General features: G+C 39.9%; 1 protein-coding gene across 1 annotated transcript; it reads left to right on the forward strand.

The window, feature by feature from the left end:
* Positions 1 to 12046: 12046 nt before the first annotated feature.
* LOC104657073 (keratin, type I cytoskeletal 18) lies at positions 12047 to 13447 on the forward strand. Its single transcript, XM_010356814.2, is given in 1 exon segment — positions 12047 to 13447. A coding segment is annotated over 1 exon segment (1293 nt). The 5' UTR covers positions 12047 to 12086; the 3' UTR covers positions 13380 to 13447.
* The last annotated feature ends 3636 nt before the right edge of the window (positions 13448 to 17083 follow it).

A 17083-nucleotide genomic window follows, 5' to 3' on the forward strand; every position in this document is an offset into this window, starting at 1 on the left:
AAATTTTTGGCATTAGGGACCAGTTTATTGGAGGACAATGTTTCCACAGATGGTGGGGTGAGGGTGAGAGATGGTTTCGGGATAAAACTGTTCCACGTCAGATCATTAGGCATCAGTGAGATTCTAAGGAATGGGCAACATAGATCTCACACATGTGCGGTTCCCAATAGAGTTTGCACTCCTATGAGAATCTAATGCTGCTGATCTGGCAGGTGTAGGAGCTCAGGCAGTAATGATCACTGGCCCACCACTCACCTCCTGCTGTGTGGCCCAGTTTCTAATAGGCCACAGACCAGTATCGGTCCTCAACCAGGGGTTTGGGGACTCCTAACCTAGAGAACTGATTATATTAGAAAGAGATATTTTTGTATATCAACAGGAATAGGTGGCATCATAGTGGTTCTCAAATATTATGTGACCTATAGCACTCTCAAAACATAAATAGTTCTAAGACATAGATTGGGTCCCCTGGGATATAAATTCTCAGATGGAGAAAAGTGTGCAGGATGTTTATTGGGAAGTGATCTTGAGATCTTTATGCGTGGGAGAAGGAAAGAAATTAAGATTGGGCAGAGGTAGAAGTTGGGCTGTGATAGAGTTACAATAAGGACTTATTTCCCCTTCACCTTTAGAGGGGAAAACATAGCACTTCATGTTATTTTCTTTGAAACTTAAATTGAATCTTGTGAAAGAAGTTCACAGAGACAAACACAGCAGAAAGTACCACTCTTCCTGACTAATTATGCATGTACTTAAAGATTACAATACCAGAGGCAAGACAATTAAGGGGAATGAACACCAAAAAATGATATCACACTTAGCAGAGCCCCATGGGGAGCTTTGAATCTAGGATAACCTTCAGAATTATTCAAAGTTGAGGTGAGAGGGTTTATTAGCCAATTATCATGTTGCTATAAAGAAATACCCAAGACTGGGTAATCTATAAAGAAAAGAGTTTTAATTGCTTCACAGTTCCACATGGCTGAGAAAGCCTCAGGAAATTTACATTCATGGCGGAAGACATCTCTTCATAGGGCAGCAGGAAGAAGAATGAAAGCTGTAGGAGCTACCAAAAACTTATTAAACCATCAGATCTCATGAGAATTCACACAGTATCGTAAGAACAGCATGGGGGAAACTGCCTCCATGATCCAATTAACTCCACCTGGTCTCTCCCTTGATACATGGGGATTAAGGGGATTATAAAGATTACAATTCAATATGAGATTTTGGGTGGGGACACAGCCAAACCATATCAGAGGGCCAGGCCTCTACACCTCCACTGTCCCTAAAACAAATATGTGATCTTATGCCAGGCCTCTTTCTTCAACAAAGGCAACTCCCAAAGAGGACTTACAGCTGAGAGCTATCAATTCACAACATCTGAGCACCGGGGAATAAACACCTCTTTCCTGAAGGCAAGATCTTTGACAGGGAATCTCAACATCCATAAAAATGTATTAATTGAGTAGACAAGGTTCACCACAACTATAATTTGTTTCTAAAAAATTCCACTTCTGACACCAAATATATGGGGTTTCCACACCAAGAAATTCTCCACTTCTCTGTAGACACCAATTTGGTGTCCTACAGTTTACTCCAGTGCTGACACTGTTCAGAGTTAGCACAGACTCCATGGGTTAACAACTCAGTCCCACAAAACTGCTCCTCATTCCAGATGCCAGTTGCAAATATTGAGTGCCCAGGATACCCCACTCTTCTGTCCAACTTGGTCACAAATCAGAGGTTCCCACAACTCTCTCCTCAGCTTTGATAATTTGCTATACTGGCTCACTGAACTCAAGGAAACACTTTCCTTACATTTACCAGTTTATTAAAAAGAAAGGATACCAATGAATAGCCAGATGAAGAAGAACAGAGGACATGGTCGAGAATGGTCCTGAGTGTAGAGGCTTCTGTCTCCACGGAGTTAGAGTGCACTGTACTCCCGACAAATGGATGAGTTTGCCAACCGGAAGGTCTCTAAACCCCATAGTTTAGTGATTTTTATGGTGCTCTCATCATGCAGGCATGATTGATTATTAACTCAATTTCCAATTTTGCTCCCCTTCCTGAAGGATAGGTGTTGGGCCAAAAGTCCCAAGCTTCTAATCATGGCTTGGTTGTTAACAGCGCCCATCCTGAAGCTATCAAGCGCCCCACCAAGAGTTGCCTCATTAGAACAAAAGACACTCCTATCACCCAGGAAATCCCAAGGGACTTACGAGCTCTGTGTCAGGAGCTGAGTGCAGAGATCAAATATATATTTCTTATTATTTGTCAGCTGCTTCATTCACCACCTACATAACATAAAACAACCTGGTTGGCTGCCACTTCAGCCAAAATCAAATCACACAGAGGTGAAAGGAAATACATTATTTTCCTGTGGTTTATCCTCTTATTAAATGTGTTCTCAATCCAGCATCTTACTAAGATTCTTAGACTTTGAATTCATCTGCATAGCTTAGGCTAAGTTGCATTAAAAAAAAATCACAAAGACTCAGTGACTTAACAATAAAATCCTAATTTCTTGATAAAACTGCATGTCCAATTTGGATTGCTGGGAAACCTCTCCTCATTATAGTTACCCCAGAAAAAATGCTGATAGAGGTTCTATCTTTATATGTGCTTCCACATAGCAGAGAGAAGGGAACTTAGTGAGTCCATTTTGTTCACTCAAGCTAACCCTCTTTAAGTTTCAATTTGATGCTAATTCTTTTCATGTCCTTATGCTTTACCTATAACATTATTTCTGTCCCTAACTTTATCTTTAAAACTGTCCCTATATGTAATCCTACCTCTGCTCTTAACTTTATGGTTCTAACCCCAACCCTAACAATTTTCTCTAAATTCTCACATTACCTCTAACTGTGATTCAATTCCAAAACCTACTAGGACATTATATTACAGAGCCGGCAATAACTTACATGAAAGCTGCTCCTAGACTCTAAAATATTTTGATGTCACGTATGGTTTTAAGGAGAAGTGTACAGGCCTGTAAGTGTCAGGGATACGGGTTCTGTTGAGGCTCAGAACAGAATACCCCAAATTATGGTGCTCAGAAGCAAGGGTCTGAGAAACAGGAAGTTCTGTCTCACCTTCTTCTGCCCTCCTTTCTCCCCCAATCCAGGTCATAGAAACTAGAATTCCTCTTCCACAAGGCAGCTCATAGAAACTAGAACTCCTAGTCCCTAAAGCAAACCATAAAATGTAGAGAGGTCACTCTCTGACTTACCTCTCCTGAAAGTAGGTGTCTTCATTCATTTTGTGCTGCTTTAACAGGATACCTGAGACTGGGAGATTTACAAAGAACAAAGATTTATTCCTTATAGTCTGGAAGCTGAGAAGTCTAAGATTGAGAGGCCTGCATCTGGCAAAAGGCCTTCTTGCTACATCATCCCATGGCTACAGATGGAAGGGCAGGAGAGCACATGAGAGAGAGACAGACAGAGAGAGAGAGAGAGAAAGAGAGAGAGGAAGGGGGACCAAACTCATCCATTTATCAGGAGCCTGTTTCCTTGATAACTAACCCACTGCCATGGTAACAGCATTCATCCATACCTGAGGGCAGAGCCCTCATGACCTAATCACCTCTTAAAGGTCCTACTTCGCAATACTGTTGCATCTGGGATTAAATTCTTCACACATGAACTTTTGGGGACATGCTCAAACCATAACAGTAGGCCATAAGACCCACATTCCAGAGGGGTCCTGCCCCATACCCAGGAAAGAAGAAATGCTACACAAGGAGGTTAAGGAGAATCTAAACAAATAGGTCTTGCTAAGTCCCTCCCAGTTTATTACCACTAAATCATACCCTTTGTCTCCAATCACATTTCTACACTATGGTCCATTCGTCATTGAATTGAAACATAAAAATAGAATTTTCCTTGGTTCTTCGGGTCTTTGTTTCTAAAGGCTCCCATGTCATATAATATTTTGATTGAAAAAAATCTGTTATACTTTTCACTTGTTAATCTGCTTTTTGTCATAGGAGTGTTGTCCGTGGACCTGGAGATGGGTGAGGAAAAGGTATTACACATTTTAGCTTCTACACTTCTCAGTAAACCCTTAAAATGTAAGCCTACTCCAGTTTCAGTTATCTCCAGACCCCATCATTAAACACTTGCCTGCTAACACTCATTCCTTTCCTCTTTTTGATCTGTAGCATTGAGATTTTTCCTTTTTATCTTTTTTCAGTTTTACAATATTTTATTTTTTGACAGTAATACAATCAATATTACAGGGAAGCAATACATGATAATGTTTTATTGGAGTTACTTTTTTTTTTTTTTTAACATTTATTGTGGCATGATCTACATGTCTGGGCCTGTTAGTAGGATGAGGCTTGGCAGCAAACGGGCATGAGGAGGTTTTGGGGGTGATGGAAATGTTCTAAAACTGGATTGTGGTGATGCTAGCACAACTCTATCAATCTACCAAAGAGTATTGAATTACACACTTACAATAAATGTCTGCATTACTTAGAGTAGGTGCTCCATAAACAATGCATTCAAGTAGGTACTGTATTAGTCAGGGTTCTCTAGAGGGACAAGACTAACAGGATTGATGCATATATGAAGGGGAGTTTATTACAGAATATTAACTCACACGATCACAAGGTGAAATCCCACAAAAGGTTGTCTGCAAGCTGAAGAGCAAGAAAGCCAGTGGTGGATCAGTCCAAGTCCCAAAACTTCAAAAGTAGGGAAGCTGACAGTGCAGACTTCAGTCTTGGCCAAAGACCGAAGAACCGCTGGCAAACCACTGGTGCAAGTGCAAGAGTACAAAAGCTGAAGAACTTGGAGTCTGATGTTCAAGGATAGGAAGCATCCGGCATGGGAGAAAGATGAAGGCCAGAAGACTCAACAAGTGCTCTTCCATTTTCTCCTGCCTGCTTTATTCTAGCCATACTGGCAGCTGATTAGATGGTACCCACCCAGATTGAGGGTGGCTCTGCCTCTCCCAGTCCACTGACTCAAATGTTCATCTCCTTTGGTGACACCCCCACATACACACCCAGGAACGATACTTTGCAACCTTTAATCCAATCAAGTTGACACTCTATATTAACCATCACAAGTACTGAATTCGAAGATACCACCACAGTGATTTTGGCAACCTCTGGGCAAACCACTGCCTATGTGGCCACTGGAACTTCCTGATGGCTTAGATCTCTTATCTAGGTAAAAACTAGGACTTTAGCAATTTTATTGGTTTCTCCAGAATACTTTTACATTTTTACACCACCATTGTTGTTCTGTAGCCTACAGGGGTTTTGGAATAAGCTAATCCACCTGGCTACCTCCTGATTCTGATGTCCCTCTTCAGAAATGGAAAGAGGTTTAACTGACTCACAATTCGGCATGGCTGGGGAGGCCTCAGGAAACTTACAATCCTGGTGGAAAGGGAAGCAAACACATCCGTTTTCACATGGCTGCAGGAAGAAGTGCAGAGTGAAGGGGTAAAAAGCCCAGGAAGAAGTGCAGAATGAAGGGGTAAAAAGCCCCTTATAAAAGCATCAGATCTCATGAGAACTCATTCACTCTCACAAGAACAGCATGGGGGGACTGCCCCTATGATTTAATCACCTTCTATGAGGTCCCTCCCCAAACACATGTGGATTACAATTTTGATTACAATTCAATATGAGATTCAGAGCCAGACCACTTCAAATGGTCTGTATTATTTTTTCATGTCTCATCCTTTTATTCATAATAGTAATTTATACTTTGCATTTTTTATGAGTGCTGGCATAATTTCTCAAACTAGACTTTGATTTGCTGATTTTATATTCTGAAATATCCAACATGTTATGTATCGAGTATATTTTTAAATTTATATTTTTTATTTTGTTTTTTATCTGAATGTCATTATTTCTGATTTCAAATTGCTTCCTTTTTATGGATGCAATGTCCTCTTGTGCTTTTTAAATTTGCTACTCTTGGGTTAAAATTGTTATTATTTTTGTTAGTGTACTGGTTACAAAGTTGCATCAATTTTGAATCATCTGTGCCTATCTTAGTTTCCAATAAGCCTTTTTTATTTTTAGTGAAAGATTGTGTAGTATGTGAGCTTTACATTTCTGGAATGCATATATCACATTATATCAAAATATGTATAATGTAACTTAATTTTACTAGATTTAGGGGGGATCTGTCAGCCTAAGGATTCACACAACAGGGACAGTCTCTAGTACTCTCAATGGTTTCTTTTTACTGTGTTTTCTATGATAGCCCTAAGTTATCCGGAACATCACCCATGGCCACCAAGTTTTGTGACTCTGGCAGTGTAAGTGAATGGCATCTCCTGGAGTTGTGCAAGGCAAAATCCACTCAGCTTTGTGTGATCGCTATGGCACTATACCTCCTAATTAATTGGCATACTTGTTTTCATTAAAAATCCACTGTATATAAGGGTCTTACTTTAGTTATTACTTGTTCCCATAGCTGAGTATCTTGCCAAAATCTGGAATGCCCCCTATTCTATGTAGGCTCCACCTAGTTAATTGACTGTTTATAAAATGAATCAGATAAAAATTTCAAAACACAAAGAAACAGTCATCAAAGAGTTTTTATACATCTCCCTTTATTTTTTACCTAATAGAATATTAATGATTAGATATTCCTTTCAATGCTTTTCAAATCTCTGTTAGTGAGGTTTCTTTCCATTATTTCCCCAGAAGTTGTAATAGTTTACTGTGCCCTCCAAATTGAAGGAACTGATAAAGAGAAAGACAAGCCCAAATTCAAGCTTCATAGACATATGCTGGTAACTGCCTTGAGGGAATAAAGTCTTCTGATTTTGACTTTTTTAACCTTTCCTGAGGCAGGATCAATGGACAATAAGAAAATTCAATTTTTGCATTTTACATTTCATCTCTTTTTAAGGCACTGAAAGACAGATTTTTTTTCCGATTCTATAATAGAACCATGAAAAAGTTGTATGCACACATGAGTTCTAGACAATGAGATATGGACTTTTGCTGATTAATATATGCATCCAGTTCCTGCACCTGGGTCACAACATATGTAAGTCATCTCTTGGGATCTAATGGTCACAGGCTTCTGGTATTATGTTTTAGGAGTACTAGTCACAGTTTATAAATCCCATCTCTTTCTAGGAGAAAGATTGACTTCTACATGGCCAATTTCCAAAAACTCTTGGCCTCTAAGCAGTATTATCTAAGGGTTTTCTGAAAGGTTTTAAGTGTTAGAGTGAAGGATGTGGCCAACTCCTTAGTACGCTGATGCTGGTTGAATTTTCTATCCATTCTTCCCAACCAATTCCTTCCAAGTGTTTTTTTCTTGTCCCTGGAATTGCTTTCTTTGTGAATTTGTCCTATTCATATTTGGCATATCATGGTGATAACAATGCCCCTACACTTGGTCCTGTATTTTATATAACTTTCAGAAATTTGAGGTTACTGTTGGCAATGTTCCCTACTTTCTAGCATTTATCCAGAATTTGCACAAATTATTATATTTCTTGATATGGTTTGGATCTGAGTCCCCACCCAAATCTCCTCTTGAATTGTAATCCCCAATGTCAGAGGCAGAGGCTCGTGGGAGGTAATAGAATCATGGGGGCAGTTTCTCACGAATGGTTTAGCGCCATCCCTCTTGGTGCTGTTCTCGTGATAGTGAGAGAGTCTTCATGAGATTTGGTTGTTTAAAAGTGTGTAGCACCTCTCTCTCTCTCTCTTTCTCTTTCTCTCTCTCTCTCTCTTTCTCTTTCTCTCTCTCTCTCTCTATCTTGCCGCTCTGGCCATGTGTCATGCCAGCTCCCACTTTGTCTTCCACCATAATTGTAAGTTTCCTGAAATGTCCCCAGAAGCTGAGCACATGCCAACATCATGCTTCCTGTATAGCCTGGAGAATCGTGAGCCAACTAAACCTCTTATCCTTATAAAGTACTCAGTCTCAGGTATTTCTTTACAGCAATGAAGGAATGGTCTAATAGATTTCTTTAAAAAAAATCAGGGAGGAAACATGTATTAAATTTGGCATATAATTGTGCACGGAAGTTCTATATGGTTTTTATTAAAGCTACCACAGGTAGAGTCCACAAGAAATAAACTACAGAAATTAAAATTGCTAAATAGCACATTTTGTAAATACACTATATCCTAAATATATTCATGTCAATCAAATTTCAATACCGTTGGGAAAAAAACACAACAAAATGTTATATATTTGATCATATTTTGTATTATTATAAAAAACAATTATACCAGTTATAAGAAATATATTGATACCTTTTTAGATAAACACGATAAATATCACCCACTTTAAAATACTGTTATAGAAATGTAAAAAAATAAGTCTAGGACTACACAGTCGTAAATTTTGAACACAAATGATTACATTTTACTCATTCTTTATGTCACTAATAAGTTAATTTCTTATTATGCAAAGTTGACAATTCAAAATAGAATTATTAAAACATTTGATATGATTAACAGCATATGCTTGGTACTTCCTTTATCCACTGAACTATTGAAATTCCTTGAAGAGTTTGTCTGAATTATCTTCAACTTTAAGACTTTCACTGACAACGAAAAATTGATGATAATAACCTCTGTAGTTTTCCAAACATCCTCCACATAAGGCTTTAGGAAAGTTGATAGAAACGAGTAACAATTCATACTTAATATTGCAAGCATATTGTTATATAATCAGATCCATCATATAACAGGCCTGAAACACTCCAGTGCATGCTAATGATCAAGTTCTCACAAACATTGCAGCTACACATTTTATGAGGTGACACAGCTTCATACTGGACAGAGTTTACATAATTGACTTAACTCCATATACAACGAGACTGCATTTAAATAGTGTTCTTGACACAGTTTAGCCCATTACCCTTGATTCCACTAAGATTGACAGGCCTGTTGCTGAAGAGCCCAAGTGCTCTGAGGGGTCTATAGGGCTTATGGGGAACTTTTCAGGTGTGAACTGCCCTAGAAACTCTCTCTCTGACTACCAATTTCCCCTTAGAAACTACTCCCTTGTATTTTAAGCAAGGTGTTTATTTGATACTTAACAGGGCACATCTGAGTACAATCAACTTTTTTTAAAAACCTCAAATTGGCCGGGCGCGGTGGCTCAAGCCTGTAATCCCAGCACTTTGGGAGGCCGAGACGGGCGAATCACGAGGTCAGGAGTTCGAGACCATCCTGGCTAACACGGTGAAACCCCGTCTCTACTAAAAAATACAAAAAGCTAGCCGGGCGAGGTGGCTGGCGCCTGTAGTCCCAGCTACTCAGGAGGCTGAGGCAGGAGAATGGCGTAAACCCGGGAGGTGGAGCTTGCAGTGAGCTGAGATCTGGCCACTGCACTCCAGGCCGGGCGACAGAGCGAGACTCCGTCTCAAAAAAAAAAAAAAAAAAAAAAAAAAAACCTCAAATTTAGCTTAAACTCAATATAGCAGTTCCTTGAACATCATTTTGTTCAACATGGTTTCTTTATAACACTGATAAGGAAAAAAATCGATTCCCAGATGGGGTGTATTAGTTCGTATTCACACTGCTAAAAGAATACCTGAGAATGGGTAATTTATAAAGGAAAAAGGTTTAATCGACTCACAGCTCCTCATGGCTTGGGAGGCCTCAGGAAACTTACAATCATGGTGGAAGGGGAAGCAAGGACCTTTTTCGTAGGGCAGCAGGAGAGAGAAGAGAAAGCAAAGAGGGAAGAGCCCCTTATAAGGCTATCAGTTCTCATGAAAACTCATTCGCTATCACGAGAACAGCATGGCAGAAACCACCCCCATGATCCAATCACCTCCCACCAAGTCCTTCCCTTGATACGTGAGGATTACAATTCAAGATGAGATTTGGGTGGAGACACAAAGCCAAGCAATATCATGTGGCCACAGTCTGTGTGGAGTTTGCACATTCTCCCTGTGTCTGCATGGGTTTTCTCATGTACTCCAGTTTCCTCCCACATCCCAAAGCTGTGCATATTATATGAATTGTCATGTCCTCAAGTCCCAATGTGAGGGTGAGTGCATGTTTGTGTGAGTGTGCCCTGTGATAGGATGGCAGCCTGTCCAGGGTTGGTTCCTGACTTAGGCCTTGAGCTTCCAGGAGAGGTTCTACCCACTCAAGACCCTGAACTTGAATAATTAGGTAAGTAATTATTGTACTCAATTTCATTAATCTTTCTCAGATGTATGTATATCTCACATTTATTTCAATGTTATTTATTTATGTATTTATTTTGAGACAGGGTCTTATTCTGTCACCTAGGCTGGAGTGTAGTGGTACAATCACGGCTCACTGCAGCCTCAATCTCCCAGGATCAGGTGATTTTCCTACCTCAGCTTCCCGAATAACTGGGACTATAGGTGTACGCCACCACACCCAGCTAATTTTGTACTTTTTGTGGAGATGGGGTTTCACCCATTGCCCAGGCTGTTCTCAAACTCCTGGGCTCATGGGGTCTGCCTGCCTCGACTTCCAAAAGTGCTGTGATTACAGGTGTGAGTCACTGCACCTGGCCTATTTCAATGTTTAATATTAGAAGTGTTTGAGGTCTTTATTTAGAAGTTTGGTGATGTTTATTTGCGACCAGAAATACGCCATAGGAAATTAACTCTTGTTTATATCAACTAGCCCATGGTAAAACTGGTTTCTTTACACATCATTTCACTTAAAGTTGCAGTTTCCAAGAACCTATGGATGACATTAAATAAGGACTTACTCTAGTAGTTCATTAATTTATTATTTTATTATGGGGATATTTGTTGAACAACTACTTTTTGCTAGGCACTTATTTAGGTACTGGAAATAGAGTGTGAGTAAACAGATCAAAAAATTCCTGGACTCATAGAGCTTACATTCCATTGGGAGGGGAAATATTTTTAACTAAGTTATACAATGTGTTATATGATAAGTGTGAGTACTATGAAAAAATTCCAGAGTACTATAGAGGGTTGTGGTGAAGGGGTACAATTTTAAGTGGAGTGAAACTCTTTGTAAGGTCAGCAGAAGCTTCACTGAGAAAGCAATATTTGAAAAAAGACTCGATGGAGATGAGGAATGATCTATGGGGATATCCTGGGGGAGCATCATGACAAGCAGAAGATAAAAGAAAAGCAAGGACCCAAAAATAGGAATGCATCTGAGGTGTTTGGGCATAGCAAAAAAGATTGTGTGACTGGTACACAGTGGGCCAGAGGGACGCTAAGAGGAGATAAAGTCAGAGAGGTAACAGAAGACTTAATCGTGCAAAACCTGAAAAGACATTGACTTTCAGTCTGAGTGAGATGAAGAGCCTTTGCAGAGCCATTATAGAAGCTTAGACACCTGCCTTTTTGTGCATTCCTCAACACATACCTTCACAAAAGACCCTGTATTCATAATGTAACCCTGTATATGCTAGTTCTTATCTACCTGTAATTACTATGTATGGTCATAACACTTTCTTATGGTAGCAAAATGGTTATGGGAAATAGACTTTTAAAAGTCAGTTTGATACAAGTCTATCCTAAGATAGGGGCATCTGAATTTCAAGAATGAAGGGAGAGAAGCAGAAATTAAAAGTAGGATACCATCAAGAGATTAGGATGCAATACAGGAATTAGAAACTGGGACTTCAATCCCTATCTGAAGAAATAATCTCAAATCACCAAATGAAGCTAGAACTGGGCTCTCGTCCTGTTGCTAAGTAAAAGTCTGCTCTCTCACTGACGGAATACTGAAACTCACTTGCCTAGGGTCACGGCCAAAACTGAGCTGCTCATCTCAAGCCACAGGCAGATAAAAAATGTCCTCCTCGACAGACTGAAATGCCAGTTAATGAGGGTGTAATTTCCAAATTTTCTGTGATATGAGTAGGATGGAAACCACGAGATGACAGACTAACAAAAAATTCTTGAATTCTGTCAGAGCAAGACAAAAATAACCAGAGAAGCATTTCAAGAATGCCCACAGAAGAGAAAAATGTCTAATGATAGGTTTGAAGGCAAAGATTATAAAATGAATACACCATGAATAACCAAGAGACAGATAGAAAATCAATAATGAGGAGAAGTCGGCAAAGCCTGAGTCCTGTCGTCTCGCCTTCCTCCCATACAGCATGAGCTTCACCACTCGCTCCACCTTCTCTACCAACTACCGGTCCCTGGGCTCTGTCCAGGCGCCCAGCTACGGCGCCCGGCCGGTCAGCAGCGCGGCCAGTGTCTATGCAGGCGCCGGGGGCTCTGGTTCCCGGATCTCCGTGTCCCGCTCCACCAGCTTCCGGGGCGGCATGGGGTCCGGGGGCCTGGCCTCAGGGATGGCTGGGGGTCTGGCAGGAATGGGAGGCATCCAGAACGAGAAGGAGACCATGCAAAGCCTGAACGACCGCCTGGCCTCTTACCTGGACAGAGTGAGGAGCCTGGAGACCGAGAACCGGAGGCTGGAGAGCAAAATCCGGAAGCACTTGGAGAAGAAGGGACCCCAGGTCAGAGACTGGAGCCATTACTTCAAGATCATCGAGGACCTGAGGGCTCAGATCTTCGCAAATGCTGTGGACAATGCCCGCATCGTTCTGCAGATTGACAATGCCCGTCTTGCTGCTGATGACTTTAGAGTCAAGTATGAGACAGAGCTGGCCATGCGCCAGTCTGTGTAGAATGACATCCATGGGCTCCGCAAGGTCATTGATGACACCAATGTCACTCGACTGCAGCTGGAGACAGAGATCGAGGCTCTCAAGGAGGAGCTGCTCTTCATGAAGAAGAACCACGAAGAGGAAGTAAAAGGCCTACAAGCCCAGATTGCCAGCTCTGGGTTGACCGTGGAGGTAGATGCCCCCAAATCTCAGGACCTCGCCAAGATCATGGCAGACATCCGGGCCCAATATGACGAGCTGGCTCGGAAGAACCGAGAGGAGTTAGACAAGTACTGGTCTCAGCAGATTGAGGAGAGCACCACAGTGGTCACCACACAGTCCGCCGAGGTTGGAGCTGCTGAGACGACGCTCACAGAGCTGAGACGTACAGTCCAGTCCTTGGAGATCGACCTGGACTCCATGAGAAATCTGAAGGCCAGCTTGGAGAACAGCCTGAGGGAGGTGGAGGCCCGCTACGCCCTACAGATGGAGCAGCTCAATGGGATCCTGCTGCACCTGGAGTCAGAGCTGGCACAGACCCGGGCAGAGGGACAGCGACAGGCCCAGGAGTATGAGGCCCTGCTGAACATCAAGGTCAAGCTGGAAGCTGAGATTGCCACCTACCGCCGCCTGCTGGAAGATGGCGAGGAATTCAATCTTGGTGATGCCTTGGACAGCAGCAACTCCATGCAAACCATCCAAAAGACCACCACCCGCCGGATAGTGGATGGCAAAGTGGTGTCTGAGACCAACGACACCAAAGTTCTGAGGCATTAAGCCAGCAAAAGCAGGGTACCCTTTGGGGAGCAGGAGGCCAATAAAAAGTTCAGAGTTCAAAAAAAAAATAATAATAATAATAATAATGAGGAGAAATTACACCAGGATCTACAAATAATAGAGCAATATGAAAGCAGCTATAGAATGGGTGTGCTTTGTTTTTTAGAAGATTTAGGAATAAGATTTATAAACATAAAAACAGGAGAATATGAAGTAAAACAGACATGTAAAAGAACCAAGGAGAATCTTAGGAATAGAAAATATAGTCACTGAAAAAAAATAGTGCAGATAAACCATAGATTAGACTGAAATGAAAAGACTATTAGTGATTGGCCAATTTATCCATTTCCCTAAGATAGTGGAGAGGAGTGAACAAATGGAAATTAGGTAAGAAAAGACAGTATGAATTGACTGGCTCCAAGATATAGCTAAAAAAAAAAATCAGAAGGAACAAATACACAGAATGAGATAGAAGTATTTTTTAAAATGATAATAGCAGAGAATCTTCAATAAACTGATAAAAGATATCCTTATGGTAAAATGACTTACTGGGAGACAAGGCTGAATATAAAAATATATCCAGAACTGCTAATGTACTATATTGATAAAGTTCTCATCAATAATTAGTAATTAAGATAAAAATATTTTCGTAAAATACATTTAAGTCAAGAACTAAGTAAAATAAATTTAAAACCACAGAAAGATTTAATGGATGAATAATTTTTTTTCAATAAATTGTGCTAGAGCTTTTGGACATACATAGGGAGAAAGTAAATCTCAACTGAAATCTCAAATGTTATACAAAACGACTTAAAATGGATCATAGATCTAAGTGTAAAACATAAAACTACAAAATATATATGAGTTGTGAGGCTTAAAGGGTATATTCTAAACTTTGATTAATAAAATTATTTTTATCAATTTTAATAAAAAACTATTATTCTATATATTCTGTAGCAAAATATATTACAAAATTATTGATATATAAAGAGGTTATCAAAAATACAGAGCCAAAAATGTGCAGCACAAAAGTATTATGGCACTGTGCTCATGTGTTATTAGAAATGTACATAGAGATTAATATATAACTGCTCTAGATTACATGACGTTTTGATGTCAACTTTTTAAAATTTGTAATTTGTTGTAATTTCTTTTTTTTCTTCTAAATATCCTTTTGTTCTAAATTTTGTTCTAAATGTCCTTGGGCTGAACAGACACAGAGAGTATAGGAGCTCTGACATTTGTGCTGAGGAAATACTTCTCTGGATAGCTTCCTGCTCCTCTATAAAACTATTCTCCCAACATATTTTCTAAGAATGTGAAATGTGAAGGAATTGACACCAGAAAAGCCAAATTCTGCCAATATATTTAAAGAGGTTTATTCTGACTCAGTATGCGTGATCATAGCCTGGGGAAAAACAGTCTTCAGAGGTCCTGAGAAAGTGCACCCAAGGCAGTTGCATTGCAGTTTGGTTTTATACATTTCAGGGACCCAGAAATTGCAGGTAAAATTATAAATCAATACATAAAAGGCAAACATTGGTTTGGCCCAAATAGGCAAGACAGCTCAAAATGGGAGCTTACAAGTCATAGGTGGGTTTAGGAATTCTTTAGTTGGCAATTGGTTGAAAGAGTTAAGCTTTGTCTAAAAATTTGGAGTCAGTAGAAAGGAATGTTTAAGTTAAGATAAGGGAATCTGCTGTCATGCAATGCCATACCAGAGTCAGGTTGGAAAGTAAGCTACATTGAGCTGGTTCAAAAAAGACCTGTTTAATAACATTTTATGGTTTGTAACGCATGACTCCCCAGGCCCCTTAGGAAAGAATTTGAACATAGAAAAAAAATCAGAGTTTAGTACTCAAAGTAAACTACTTGCTTTAAAGTTCCTTCCCCAAAGATAAATATTTTTTTCGTATGTTTTTAGAATTCATTGGGAGAAGTCACTTTCAGGGGAAAAACACTTGTAACATGTGTCTTTAAATTGCCCCTATTGTTTTTCTGAATTTTCTATCATTCTTTGACTATGGAGAAAGGGCTGTGCTCTGATTAATTTCCTTAATCTGTACAATAATGAATTTGAATTATTAAGCATCATGGATAACAAAGATATATTTTTTAGCAAGAACTTATTTTTATTTCTGCCTATCTGATAAAATGGACTAAGAAAACTTTGCCAGATGTTTTTTAAATTGCAACCTGAACATCACCTCCCCGCTAAAATCAAGCTCTACAGTTCCTATTGTTAGGGTAGGTAGCTAGTCAGACATGAGCAGGACAGGAGAGGGCTCACTCCAACACACACACCAGGAATGTCAGGCAACCATCAGGTAATGGTCGGGCAGTTTTCACACTGTTTCTCTAAAATAATAATTGGTCACAACCGGCGCCAGGGAAAGGCAGTTAGAAACACCTGAAACTGATGATTAGCAGCTTCCTAATAAAATCTTATCTTCCCGATAAGTTGGGCAAGTGGGCTCAAGCATGTGCATTAAGATGCAAAATGGCGAAGTTTAACTGGTATATGACCTTCCAGGGACATTCCATTGGTAAGGGAATAATGCCTCAAGTGAGCATGCATACAACTCCAGTGAACATACTGAGCATGCTCCCCTCCCAAGTGCTAACAGTCACTGTTCATGCAGACAGCCCACCCCAAGGAAAGAATCAGGAGAGAAGGCATCCAAGACCCCAGAAGTATGCCAACATGTAAAACCCTAAGTCAAAAGTCAAACGAGGCACTTGTGTTCCAAGTCGTTCACCTGGCCCTCTTCCAAGTGTACTTTCCTTCCTTTTGTTCCTGGTCTAAAACTTTTTAATAAACTTTCACTCCTGCTCTAAAACTTGCCTTGGTCTCTCGTTCTGCCTTATGCCTCCTGAATCGAATTCTTTCTCCTGAGGAGACAAGAATTGAGATTGCTGCAGGCCCATAGGGATTCACCACCCACAACACTATCTTTCTTCCTCACTTTCTTTTTTCCATAGCACTCATCATGCAGTAGAATAAAACATATATTATTTACCAATTTATTTTATTGTCTAATTCCTCTGTAGGGGAATAAGGGAAAGTACAGCTGAATATGGAGCCAACAAGTCTCCATACCCCACCCTACTAGTATGTAAGCTACTTGAGGGCAAGGAAACTTTTTCTCTGTTTTACTGCTGTACCTGCAGTGCTTAGAAGAGAGCTTGGCATAGGGAAGAAGCTTAGTAAATATTTATAAAATAAATGGATGAATTAGTTTTTGTGAAGATGGATTTAATTTTAACGCTGTTTTCTTGAATTTATGATATCCAATAACATGTAAGAATCCAGATATTTACCATTAAATGGAGAAATGAATACTTGGATCTTATCCAGGAGTTTACAGACTTCTGAAATTTTGTCTTATATTTGTTTTTACTTCTTCATTATCAGCTCTGAATCCCAATCCAGTAATATGTTTTTCTGTTTCTCAATATGCTCATAAAAAGAAGCAAATAATAGTGTTTTTATCCTATTTATTACTATAATAAACATTCACTTACTTGTAGGTAGTTGTTCTCGGCAAAAATAAATGAAGTACTAATGCATGACTTGCTCAATGGAAAACTGTTTTTGGAAGCAGCTCCTTAGGTGTGCAAATTACAAAAAAAAACAAGCATTGTTATTGTAGGGGCCAAGGGAAAACTTCCCCTTCACTCTCTGAAGTTTTGGTGAAAATTCA

Source organism: Rhinopithecus roxellana, chromosome 7, assembly GCF_007565055.1.
Source record: "Rhinopithecus roxellana isolate Shanxi Qingling chromosome 7, ASM756505v1, whole genome shotgun sequence".
NCBI lineage: Eukaryota > Metazoa > Chordata > Mammalia > Primates > Cercopithecidae > Rhinopithecus > Rhinopithecus roxellana.